Source organism: Schistocerca serialis, chromosome 4 (assembly GCF_023864345.2).
Source record: "Schistocerca serialis cubense isolate TAMUIC-IGC-003099 chromosome 4, iqSchSeri2.2, whole genome shotgun sequence".
Taxonomy (NCBI): domain Eukaryota; kingdom Metazoa; phylum Arthropoda; class Insecta; order Orthoptera; family Acrididae; genus Schistocerca; species Schistocerca serialis.
The window spans coordinates 36756837-36770296 of record NC_064641.1 but is presented as its reverse complement, the minus strand read 5'-3'; the positions used below and the strand labels follow the sequence as shown (position 1 = coordinate 36770296).

Genomic DNA, 13460 nt, shown 5'->3' with positions numbered 1-13460 from the left:
TATATTTTGCAGAGACTCCAACCATAAAGAGAGACGGCGGATCTCAGGTTCGCCTTCTAGCAATACTGTCCGTTTTATAAAGCTCTTCCTTGACTTCGAACGAGTTGGAACAATTTACTTTGGTGGGGTTTGCTGTTTTTTCCTCTCTGTTTCACTGGCTACTTTCTGTCTGATATTTTGTGGCGCTATGGCCTCAAGTGAGTATATTGTGTGGACAGACGTACGCCTCAGGCGTTCGACGACAATCTTGACCGTCTCATTTAAAGCGACGTCTACTTGTTTGGAGCGGAAAGACGTCTCTCATACAGGTACTGCGCGTTATCCATCTACAAAACAGTCCCATTACCGATGATGGAAGAAATTTACACTACGCCCTTCATGTTGATCCAGTTAGTTTAAGTATAATATTAAAAACTGGGTTGTTTTGGAAATCAGCCTTATGCAAACACAATTAATTTATTTTTATATTTCCCCAGACACGTTTCGACACCAATGTGTCATCTTCTGTGGGTTAAATTCTTTATTTCTGTACAGTATAAGATCACATTTGTAATACTTTAACTACTGTGGGCCTAGGAAATACAATATTTGCAGTTTGCTTCGTTTTGCTTTGGACGCTCACTTTAAAACTACATCGCTAATTGAACTGTATTATTGTACATCGATTCTAGTGCTCGTTTTCGTCGTTTTTTTTTGACCGCATGTCATCTGCAAACTAGCCTGAAGAAAATTATTGCATGTTTGTGGATAGCTGTTTCGAGGGTAGAGGTTATGTACGTTTCTGTACTTAACATTTTCCGTCCTGTTTCGTGTACCTGGTTGGTGTCTCAATCAACTACTATTTAGTGGATTGCTTTCGCTCAGTTTTTCATCAATTTCCGCTCACCACTTCACCTCACACGCACTTACAGAAAATGTGGTGAGATGAGATCTGAGCAGACACTTTTGGCAATACTCTCAGTGAGATGTGTCATGTTACTGTCGTTGTTCGCTTGCTCATCGTTGAAGTCTGCATACACTAATATTTTTATTTCTGGCTGGTGTGGCTGGTTATTTGTCTACGTATTGTACAGGTTAGGGGAAAGAACGCCCCCTTGTGGTAATCCATTCGTTTGGTTTCTCCATCTACTTTTTTCCCTGGTTATTAACATGTAACTCAGTCGAATATCCTTCGTTATTTCACAGACTTTCGTGAGGAGTCGTTGGTGATTTACTGCATCATACGCAGCGGAAAGGTTAATAAACACATCTGCGGTTATTACTTTCCTTTCAAAACCATCTTCAATGTATTGAGTCAGATTCAGTATTTGACTACAACATTTTCCCTGGTCACGAGTTTATGGTCAAGGTATTCGTCCTCCTTGGGCTGGTACTGAGGAGAGCTGGATTTTTCTGCTGGGCTGAGTGCGGGTCGATGTGGCGTGGGCACCCCGCGACCACTGTAGGCGAGCCCAGGTGCAGAGACAAGGAGCACATCGCCAGAAATGGGTAAATCCAAAAGTTGGGAATATGGACGGCTGTAGCTCTCATGGTCTTTGTACAAGAGATGCATCAAAAATTGCGGTGTGCGTGATAAGCTGAACGATGGCTTCTTAAAGCTCTTCAAAAATCTGTAGTAATTCACAGTTAAATATTAAAGTAAATCTGAATACATCTGCGCTCTCAGAAAAATGATGCGCATGCAGTGGCAAAATATTTCAATATCTTTACAATTACAGAAGTTAATATTTCACAGCGAATAAACATTTTCACAATGAACCACTGAATTAACAACTTTTAAACACTTCATGCAATTCTAACTTAGGTGACACCACCTTTGTAAAAGAGCGTCAAAAGACGCTCCCGACAAGCTGATCTAAATAATTGTTTAAACAATATTAACGACAATCTGTTGTCATTTATCGTAAGCGTACTTGCGCGAGAATACTGGGTTATTTGCTTATCGACAAAACTTTATTTGTATTTATCGTGAATCGTCTGAGTGTCTAATATACCAGTTTACTCCTTGAAGTAGTCAAGTGAGTCAGATGATGTCTGTACTTAAGAACGATGTATTTTCGATGGGGACGGTCTTCAGCCAATGGAAAATCAGACGGTAGTGGAACACTATGGGAGTCGAGTGGAGACTGGGACTTCACGAGTGAAGAGCTCAAGGGAGCGATTCTGGAAGCTTTTACGTTGTACTTGAAGGAGGCAGTCCTGCCTGTGGTAACGAGTGGTATTCGATAGTGTAGGTAACTGATTCTGAACAGTGAACAGCCGCTACCATACTTCAACAACAGGAGTTTATACACTTCGATAGGCTGGCAACATGTACAAATATGTAAACAAACCAAACAGGATGAGTAACACAGTGAGCTCGAAGTAGTTGTGTGTATGTTAGTGTTACGTCTATAATACTGGCAGAAGACTAATAGTGCACCAAAACAACAAGTGCAAACAAAATGAAAATTGGGAAGAAAAATGTTCGGAACACAAAAATCATGCACGTGACCAGGTGAGAGGAAACACCGATGCCAACTAAAAACAGGAAGAACACTAAGTAATCACTTATTTTCATAAAAAGCTGGAATTGAACTATTTTATGACCTGCGAATAACCATTATAGATCTCACTGATCATGCCTTAAAAGGACAAAAGGCGAAACCGTCTGGGAAAATAAAATAAAGTACTGCAAGAAAACTGTGCTTGCTGCGGAGGATGGCCACGCAAACAAACTCGTGATAAGTGTATTTTTGTCTTTATTGTTCGTAGGACCACTTCCCGTTTACTTGAGATGTCCTTTCCTGAATAAACACTATTCAACATAATTCTCTGTCGTGTACATTCATTGCAGACGTTATAATAGAATCCTTGTTATTAAATTGATCATTTAATTTTTGCAATTTTGTCATATGATGACATTTTGGAGACCGTGGCTGTTTTTGAAGACAAATGTTGATCGTGTTAGGACAGCAACCAGCCACAAATTTACTTTGAGTTCCTTTGAATAAAGGAACTCAAAGTAAATTTGTGGCTGGTTGCTGTCCTAACACGATCAACATTTGTCATTTAATTTTTATTTTGTATTTCTGTATATTTCATTAACACCCAACTCTACCAAAGCCTAGACTATTTGACTGCTCGAGCTATTCTTTTTAAACAGAGTCGTGCATAGCCCAAGTATCTAAAGTACGAGTAACCGCTGGTAAACACGCTCTGGGTTGCTCGTAGAAGATGCTGTTTAGAAGAGCAACTCTGCAGCCGTAACCGTTAGGTACCGTCAGTCCGAAACTAGCTTATTCAGCGATATATTTTGCACTGATTTTCGTTGCTATTCTCGACAAATTCTTGCGAATAACGTTTGTAGGTGGTAGGTCAAGGAAATATGACGAAAATTTTTTCGCTCGATCGGCTCTTTGCCAGGCTTTAGTAATGCTATGCTACTACTTGGCTTTCCTCCCCAGTTTGCGAATCTGAAACGTTTACCAACATCTGTTCATCATCCTTACTAGTCTTTCATTAGGTTTTGGACAAAACCGCTTTATTTGTTCAATTTGTATGTTGTCATAGCCTGCTGCTTTATTTGCTTTCTGTTCTCGCGCTGCTCTTTCCAGTTCCTCATGTGAGAATGGAGCTTTTGTAGATTCGCTCCCCCCATCTACGTTTCGCCTGAGATTCAATCTTTTCGCCATCTGTCTTGTCTTTCCATTCAGTAGCAGCTGCTGAGCAGTCTGGTTCAGAGCGACGACTGCACTCAATGGCGGACTCGTAGGATCAAGATTTTTTTATCAGCTTTCACGCTCTTCGACTGTTCTGTTTCATGTCCAGATAGGATAGTAATTCAGCTTATCGCTTCTTCCTTTCTTCAGCTTTGTTTCAGAGTAGTTTTTCTCCCACCTCAGTCGTATGTGCTGAGAAGGATCTGCTTTGTACTTGCTACGATAGTCGACAAAGAAATCTTGTGAACTTGCGTCAAGGCCAGATGTAAACTGGGTTCTACATCCACTTGGAATATACACTGAAGAGCCAAGGAAACTGGTACACTTGCCTGATAGTGTAGGACACCCGCAAGCACATAGAAGTGCCGCAACACGACGTAACATGGACTCGACTAATGTCTGAAGTAATGCTGGAGGGAAATGACACAATGAATCCTGCAGGGCTGTCCATAAATCAGTAGGAGTACGAGGGGGTGGAGATCTCTTCTGACAGCACGTTCCAAGGCATCCAGATATGTTCAATAATGTTCATGTCTGGGACGTTTGGTGGCCAGCGGAAGTGTTTCAGCCCAGAAGAGTATTCCTGGATCCACTCTATAGCAATTATGAACGTGTGGGGTGTCGCATTGTCCTGCTGGAATTACCCAAGTTTGTCGGAATGAACAATGGGCAGGAATGGGTTCAGGTGATCAGACAGGATGCTTACGTAAGTGTCATCTGTCAGAGTCGTATCTAGACGTATAAGGGGACCCATATCGCTCCTACTGCACACGTCTCCACACCATTACAGAACCTCCACCAGCTTGAACATACCCCTGTTTACATGCTTGTTCCATGGATTCATGAGGTTGTCTCCATTCCCGTACATGTCCATCCGCTCTATAGAATTTGAAACGAGATTCGTCCGACCAGGCAACATGTTTCCATCATCTCCAATGTCGGTGTTGACGGGCTCAGGCGAGGCTTAAAGCTTTGTGTCGTGCAGTCATCAAGGGTACACGAGTGGGCCTTCGTCTCCGAAAGCCCATATCGATGATGCTTCGTTGAATGGTTCGCACGCTGATACTTGTTGATGGCCGAGCAATGCAATCTGCGGAAGGGTTGCACTTCTGTCACGTTGAACGATTCTGTTCAGTCGTCTTTGGTCCCATTCTTGCAGGATCTTTTTCCGGCTGCAGTGATGTCGGAGAGTTGACGTTTTACCGGATTCCTAGTATTCACGGAACACTCGTGAAATGATCGTACGGGAAAATCCCCGCTTCATCGCTACCTCGGAGATGATGTGTCCCGTCGCTTGTGCGTCGACTATAATACCACGTTCAAACACTTTTAAATCTTGATAACCTGCCATTGCAGCAGCAGTAACCGAACAATTGCGCCAGAGACTTGTCTTATAGAGGTGTTGCCGACCGCAGCACCGTATTCTGCGTGTTTAAATATCTCTGTATTTTAATACGCATGCCTATACCAGTTTCTTTGACCCTTCAATGTACCTCCTTGACGTTATCTTTGAAAATCAACAAATTAATTGTAGTTTTCTGCGTCTGCCTCTATGCTTTCAACTTCGAAAACCAGTTGTTTTCTGAAAGCCTTCCATTTCGCTTTCTTGAAGGCAAAACAGTCTACTCTGATAACTCCAGAAGCTGTATAAGAGGCAGGGAGATCTTTTGTTCTGGGAAAAGTTCTTTTGCTATTTTTGTAACATGAGAAGCGATGTTCTCAGTAATGGAGATGTTGTCAGGATTATACCCTCATCATTATTAAATGATGGTCTTAATTTAGGATAAAAAATAAGCTGCAGTTCCTCTCTTTCTGCGTAACTCCCTAGTTCCTACCCATTTTCAACAGCTGAGTTACGTCCCCAATTGACACTTTGACAGTCCAAGTCTCTCAATACAATCTTTAAGTTTTGGTTATGATAATTATTTGGCGTATTTAGGGTAAAATCAACATTAGGTGGTTCGTGCACTGACATAACACTAAGTTATTAAAATGTAAATGTTTTTTTGTCTGTGATACATGTTGACTTAATGTCTATATCAGGTCTTCCAATGCTAGCACTACCATATTGTTCGTGAGGCTTTCTTATATCATCTTCATCGCTTTCAAATGGCTCTGAGCACTATGGGACTCAACATCTTAGGTCATAAGTCCCCCAGAACTTAGAACTACTTAAACCTAACTAACCTAAGGACATCACACACACCCATGCCCGAGGCAGGATTCGAACCTGCGACCGTATCAGTCCCGTGGTTCCGGACTGCAGCGCCAGAACCGCACGGCCACCGCGGCCGGCTCATCGCTTTCATTATTGGTCTTCAGTCGTATACCCTCTCTGTTTCTTGCAATGACTAAATGTCCCATGAGTGTTGTTACACGTGTCTGACAGTTATATTTGCCTTTCTCTTGATAGTACTTCAATCTTTAATGAACTCGTCACAATTATAGGCCTTGAAAATGCCCGATTTTTTGTGTTTGCTTTCTCTGATGTTTACCGGTGGTAGAAGTATTAACCATTGACACTGGTTCAACGCTTCCATTGTACGATTATGTTGCTAAAGACATTGTGCATTACAAAACCACTTGTTGATCACCTTCCTCCACAGCTGTTGTGTAGTGCACCTTATCAGATTAACAAATAAACCGTGTAAGGACACTTCCAGCGTATTTGATTTAATTGTCAATCTTCACACTCTATCACAGAAACTTCATGTCTGCGAAAAACAATCACGTATAGCAATTGGACCTCTGCCAAGCTCAGACTGCTCACCTTGGGCTATTTAACAAGTAACTGCATTCTTTATCAGAACAAGTAAGCTGCGTTTCCGATGTATGGTTATCGGGCGATTTTTACTAGATTCGACATCGCCTACGTTGCTCTGACCTCACTGTTAGTTAATTTTTACGTACCTTCTTTGTTTTTATCTTAGTACAGTGCTTTTCGGCAAACGTCAGTGAATGGTCTGGACCACCAAAAGAAAGCGTATAATATAGTTATCGATCCATACGCAGAAACTGAGTGGGGCCTGAACAGATTTTACCCTAAAGTTGAAGTTGAAATTAATCGTAAGATTAGTCGGTAATCTCTAAAGCCGGCCGGAGTGGCCGTGCGGTTCTAGGCGCTACAGTCTGGAACCGAGCGACTGCTACGGTCGCAGGTTCGAATCCTGCCTCGGGCATGGATGTGTGTGATGTGCTTAGGTTAGTTAGGTTTAATTAGTTCTAAGTTCTAGGCGACTGATGACCTCAGAAGTTAAGTCGCATAGTGCTCAGAGCCATAATCTCTAAAATAAAGAAATTTATTCGTCTTAATTCCGATTTTAACAATTCCAGTGAGGGTACAGAAACGAAACTGCATTGTCTTTTAAAAGTAATTCTACTCTTTTTGTAATTTTTGCCTCTACAGCCGGCCGCTGGTGGCCGAGCGGTTCTGGCGCTACAGTCTGGAACCGCGCGACCGCTACGGTCGCAGGTTCGAATCCTGCCTCGGGCATGGATGTGTGTGTTGTCCTTAGGTTAGTTAGGTTTAAGTAGTTCTAAGTTCTAGGGGACTTATGGCCTCAGCAGTTGAGTCCCATAGTGCTCAGAGCCATTTGAACCATTTTTTGCCTCTACACCCGGCTACGTGTTCTAGGTAGCAGATTGCGAAAGTAAACGCAGCGGTGATAAAAAGGAAAACAGAACTGCGCACTTTACGTTTCTCGTGTTTTAGTTGACCTCGGGTAGCAGCATCACGCTGGAGGTGGACTTCAGCGGCGAAATCGGCTACAGGGAGGACGGCTTCGCTCGATACGACTACCTGGAGAACGGCCAGGAAAAGTGAGTACAGCAGTTCAGTAAGTACAGTACATCCACGCGCCACTTGTGCTGTCCACAGGCCAGTTAATGTGCAGCCTAGAGCTCCTGCAATCTAGTTTCCCATTCCTGACCTACAAGGAACTTTGGATGTTGCTCAGCACAGTTAAACGAACAAGACATTTTTATGCGATGTGTCAACTGAGGTCATGATCGTTCTACACGTTTGCTGGAACGATAGAAATGGCCGGGCTACTCTAAAGAGAGATCAAAATATACAGACGGTGTACCTGGGAATAAGGAACCTATAGTTGGAATTAAATATTTCCTATGGTACTAAGTCTTCAATGATCAATGCATGTTTGTTTTGTTTCATAACAAACTACAGCCTATCGAATCGACGTTGGTGAAGCTTCCTTTTAAAAAATACAGTCATCTGTGAAGTGAAACTACCTGGTATATTAAAACTATGTGCCGGATTGTGACTCGAATCTATGACATTTCTCCTTCTTTTGTGAAGGGCAGTGGCAGAAGTGAAACTGTGAGGTCTAGTACTGTATTGTGCTTAAATAGCCCAGTCAGTAGGGCACAATCCCTTCAAAAGCAAAGGTCCCATATCCGAGTCCCAGTGCGGTACACAGTTTTAATCTGCCATGAAGTTACACATCGGCGCTCACTCCGCTACAGGTGAAAATTCATTCTGGGGTCCCAACCTTCCAAGCATCGTCCAGTCTCCCAGATGTCTTCTTCAGTACATATGACCCATTTTTGTTGTGTGGTTCGGCACAAAAAAGTGATGACGGATGTAGCTTCCAGCGTGTGACTGCGTTGTGCTGTTGGCAGGGCGATATACGCGACGCAGTTTGAGCCCAACTTCGCGAGGTCCGCGCTGCCCTGCTACGACGAGCCGGCTGTGAAGACCTTCTACACCCTGAGCGTGCGCGTGCCAGGCGGCTACACCGTGCTCTCCAACACTCCAGCCTCCAGCATCGACGAAAGGTAGGCCCATCTGTGACGCTGCCACTTGTAAACCCTTCACATAAAGCTTTCGAAATCCCCAGATTTGATACTTTACTTCCGGACTTGGCCTATCTCACTGACAATTTCTAGCAGAATGATGGAAACCTACGATGATTAAAAGTCTTCTGGTTGTTGTACCCTGTCATTATATGAAAAAAACTTTAATTATAAACTTAAAACGAACGTTTCGACCGTATTGCAGCAACCTTCCCCAGGGCTAGACTCGTTTTGGTGGAGAAAAGGTGTCTACTTTAGACGAACGGTGTCAATACGTTGCATTTTTGAAACTTTGTTGGTCCTAAAATATAGTAGGCTAGTCCGTCATATTTTTGAAACTTTATTGGCCCTATAATATAGTGGGTTATGGCGTGCTGACACCGTTCATCTACATTCATGCTCATAAATTGCAGAATGTGGTGCCACACAACGTGGCACTACACAAAACTGGCTCTAACACCATAAGCACATAGAGAACACACATGACACGGATCTGTAGGTCCACGGCATTGGTAATAAGTTGGGAAAACCGTCCCGAAACACATGAGCTACAAAACGCCACTGTTTCCTGCGCATGTACCCCGACATGAATATGGGATATGATCACCATGCACACGTACACAGGCCGCACAACGGGTTGGCATACTCTGGATCAGGTGGTCGAGCAGTTGCTGGGGTTTAGCCTCCCATTTTTGCACCAGTGCCTGTCGGAGCTCCTGAAGTGTCGTAGGGGTTTGAAGACGTGCAGCGATACGTCGACCGAGAGCATCTCAGACGTGCTCGATGGGGTTTAGGTCCCGAGCAAGGCTACCTGCAGTACTCCGCGGCCATCTACGGGCACTGATGGTGAGATATCGGTCTTCTCGTGGTGTTGTACACTGTCGACGTCCCGTACTGTAGCGCCTGGACACGTTTCCTGTCTGCTGGAATCGTTCCCATAATCTTGAGATCACACTTTGTGGCACACGGTGGGCTCGTGCTACGACCTGCTGTGTTTGACCAGCGTCCAGTCGCCCTAATATTCTACCCCTCATAACGTCATCAATATGTGGCCTTTGAGCCATTCTCAACAGAAAGTCACCATTAGTACGTCTGAAAACGTCTGCACACTTACTCGCTGCACCGTGCTCTGACATGTACCAACACACCTCTGCGTATGTGGACTGCTGCCAGCGCCACCGTGCGACGACCGCAGGTCAGATGCACCGCATGGTCATACCCCGAGGTGATTTAAACCCGCAAACCGCCCACCAGAGCGTTGTTTCATCATGTATCAGCATTATCCTTAATTTATCAGCATGATTGTACAATGAATAGAATCATCTCTTATCCACCAAAATCAGTATTGCCCTGAGGAAGGCTGTTGCAGTACGGTCGAAACGATGATTTAAATCTTATAATTAAAGAATTTTATACAATGACGCGGAACAACTCTCGGAAGAATTTTAATCATCAAGACTCGGTCCGCAGAAGTCTATGATGGAAACCTAAGAGGGCTGTCCAGAAAGTAACTTCCGATCGGCCGCGTAGTGGAAACCACAGTGAAAATAACAAACGTTTTATTTGCAACAGTTAGGTACACCTTCCACCTACTTCTCTACATATTCGCCGTTCCAACTTCGAGTGTTGTCGTAGTGTTGTAACAACTTTCCAATATCCTCGTCATAGAAAGCAGCCGCCTGTGCTTTTGGCCAGTTATCTGCACTGGTCTGCAGCTCGTCGTCTGTGGAAAAATTTTGTCTTCATAGCCAGCGGTTCTTGTCAGCAGAGATGAGACTCAGGGGACGCCAGTTACGGACTGTATTGTGGGTGATCAATCACTTCTCGTTGGAAACACTGCAGGAGCGTCTTCATTGCCCCTGCAGTGTGCGGCCGAGAAATTGGCATGAAGAAGGAACTGCTCGACAGTTGTGTTATGTGGGCTGCATGACGCAGGCGAAATCTCTAACCGGGCCCTCATACTTACAGGGAGACGTGATTCCCTACGCATCTTTACGTGCTCACTTTTCGCTCAAAACTGAAAAGAGCGACGCGATACGATCGACGGGCATATTAGAGACACTGCCCAACACATGCGTGCAAAACTTTAGCGGATTTTCCCAATGGTTTACATTTCGCAACCGATCGGTACTTACTTTCTGGACAACCCTCGTAAATTCATATAATTTATGGTTTTAAAGAAATAAAGAATGTTGAAGCCACGTAGTGAAATTATCAGTTTAACAGGGATGACATACGTTGTAAGGGTCGAAGGAACGAAGACGGCAGATGAAAGTCTATTCCACATCTTATTCAGTCTTCAAGAAAGCGAAGGAAAAATTTGTAGAGTGAGTTAAAGTTCAACAAAAAGTAATAATAACTTATGAGGTTTGTCGATGACATGCTAATTCTGTCAGAGACAGCAAAGTTCTATGAAGATTAATTGAAAAGCGTGACTATTTCCTCTTTCCTCGGTCAAGTGAACCATTACGTGGCAGTCATTTCCAGAATGATGTATGTATGCAGACGGAAGAGACGAATGGAAATTTGTATTAAAGCCGGGATTCCCACCCGTGTCTCCCGCTCACTAGACAGATGCACTAACCACTACGGCACAGTGGCTTTGTGCAACTGCACGGAATACCCTGTCACGCCTCCATACTCAATCCAAATTGCCATTCGTGCTTCAGCCCACTTGGTACTCCCCTTAAACTTGAACTGCACTGCAGAGGCTCTGCAGCTTTACTGGTAAAGCACATCAGCTTCGAGCAAAGCGGTGAATTCTCCCTGAAACCAAGGTGTAGGTGCTTTCATTAAATGAAACTTATTTTGTCCCAGAGACATTTTCAAATCTCAAACATCTATGATATACACTGTAACGAGGAATAAAATTTTTATCGAGACCAGGTTCGAACCCTTGTCCCGTGCTTCTGAAAATTTGGACTGAGGAGGGAGAAGTGCTAGGGTAGTCCGTGAAGTTATGCAAAGCCACTGTGCCAGGGTGGCGAAGCTGTTAGCGCATCTGCCCCGTGAATGGGAGACCTGGGTTAGAATCCCGGCCAAGGTACAAATTTTTATTCGTCACCTCAGTTCGCATATATACATCACAGGTTTGAAGCTTAAAAACGTCTCTGAAACCACAAAAGGTTCGTTTGATCATCAGAATGTCTACAAGGCAATGTTCAAGGCGGCACGTCTCCTGAACAGCCAATCAGAGACTTCAACAACTAGGGACTACGTTGAGTCATCATTCGGTGGGAAAATCAGCAAATTAGTTGAATTGAGGGGTGTAGAAAAGGATTAATACCTCGTTTGATGGTTGTAGCTCGATTTTTTTTTTCGACATGATGATTGAAACTGTTACTGCCACTCGTAGGCCACATAAATTCACAATACGTTCTGTAGAAACGGATGTGACTGTAATATGACAGTACTTCTGTACATTTCCCAATCAGGGGAACATACCTCTGCTCAAGAAATCTACGGTCAACTAAGGTCGATACCAGAGCCAATTCACTCCCAAATTGATGAGGGCTGATGTACTCACTATAAAGGTGACAGGAATCCAATGTTACGAAATTCCGTAAATACCACAACAGTCTCTGGTCACGAATATTTCTTTATTCAATTGTTGGTTCAATCCTTGCGATCATCTTCAGACTGATCTGTCTTCATGAAGCTAACAGTAAATTAAATATATAGCCATAAATGGGATCGTCACATAGAGTAAAATGATGTATAGTACAAAACGAACACTCCATCAACGTCTAGCCATTACGGGTAATGAATAGTTACTATTTTATCTTGATTTTTATCCTGGTCCCGGCGGAGGTTCGAGTCCTCCCTCGGGCATGGGTGTGTGTGTGTTTGTCCTTAGGATAATTTAGGTTAAGTAGTGTGTAAGCTTAGGGACTGATGACCTTAGCAGTTAAGTCCCATACGATTTCACAAACATTTGAACACTTTGATTTTATTCTATGTGACGATGCCATGTATGGCCATGTGTTTTATTCACTTATTTTGCTATCTTCTTGAAGTAGATCAATATGAAGATGATCACAATGACTGAAATCGGTAACTGAATAAACAAATATTTGCGATCAGAGACTTTTGTGGTATGTACCAAATTTGGCAATCAAATTCTCTGTGCAGTTCAACAAGATCTCCATAATGCTGTGCGGCATTCTTGAGTATTAGCGATTTAAATAGCTTTTAACACCGCTGGTACTGATTATGATATTAATCATCTCATCAGCTGTAAGACCTTCGAGTCGGTACTTTCCATTTTGTTACCTGGACCAACATTTCGGTCACTATTGCAAGCGGTCTTCGTAAGAATCATCCATTTATAAGTGGACTAGTCTCCAGGTCAGCTCTTATATAATGTCATTACATCCAGTTCGTAGCGACAGTTGTCAAGAACTGCAGGGAACTCGGTTTCAGTAGTACGGCAGTAGGGGGTAGATGGTATCTGGCACCTTTTATGAATAGTAGTTACTATTTTCATATTGACTAACCTTGACGAATGACGGCCAAGCCAATATAACGACATCGTACTAGCGTGGAAGAATGTATCTGATACGTCAACACTTACATGTTTGTCTTATCAACCTATGTAAAATTTTTCTTAACAACCGAACTTCATAAAACTCAAAAAATTTTACATATGACACCATCACTTCAGAAAATGGCTTCCCTTAGCGGGAACTAAGTCGTAATAATGGGTGACCATTTAATCTGAAATCAACAAACTGCCGTAATGTAAGAAGGCGTTATCATCCCACCACACACACACACGCACTAGCACATGTACGCCAGTATCTTACCTGTAGATTGTAACGAAGGTCGTAGAATTATTTGTATTTCAGTTGTTGATCACAGACATGCTCTTTTGCAGCGACCTTCAGATAACTGGCTGGAGATGGTGACGAACACTTACCCAGTGAGACTTTTTTTAACATTAATCTC

The 13460-nt window shown here is 43.2% G+C and overlaps 1 protein-coding gene across 1 annotated transcript in view; it reads left to right on the top strand.

Annotated features, from left to right (window-relative positions):
- LOC126474213 (aminopeptidase N-like) overlaps positions 1-13460 on the top strand; it is a 163637-nt gene that overhangs the window by 72996 nt on the left and 77181 nt on the right. The window contains exons 4-5 of the mRNA XM_050101677.1: positions 7414-7520; positions 8340-8495. Of these exons, the coding sequence (XP_049957634.1) occupies positions 7414-7520; positions 8340-8495 (263 nt within the window). The remainder of the gene's footprint in view (positions 1-7413; positions 7521-8339; positions 8496-13460) is intronic.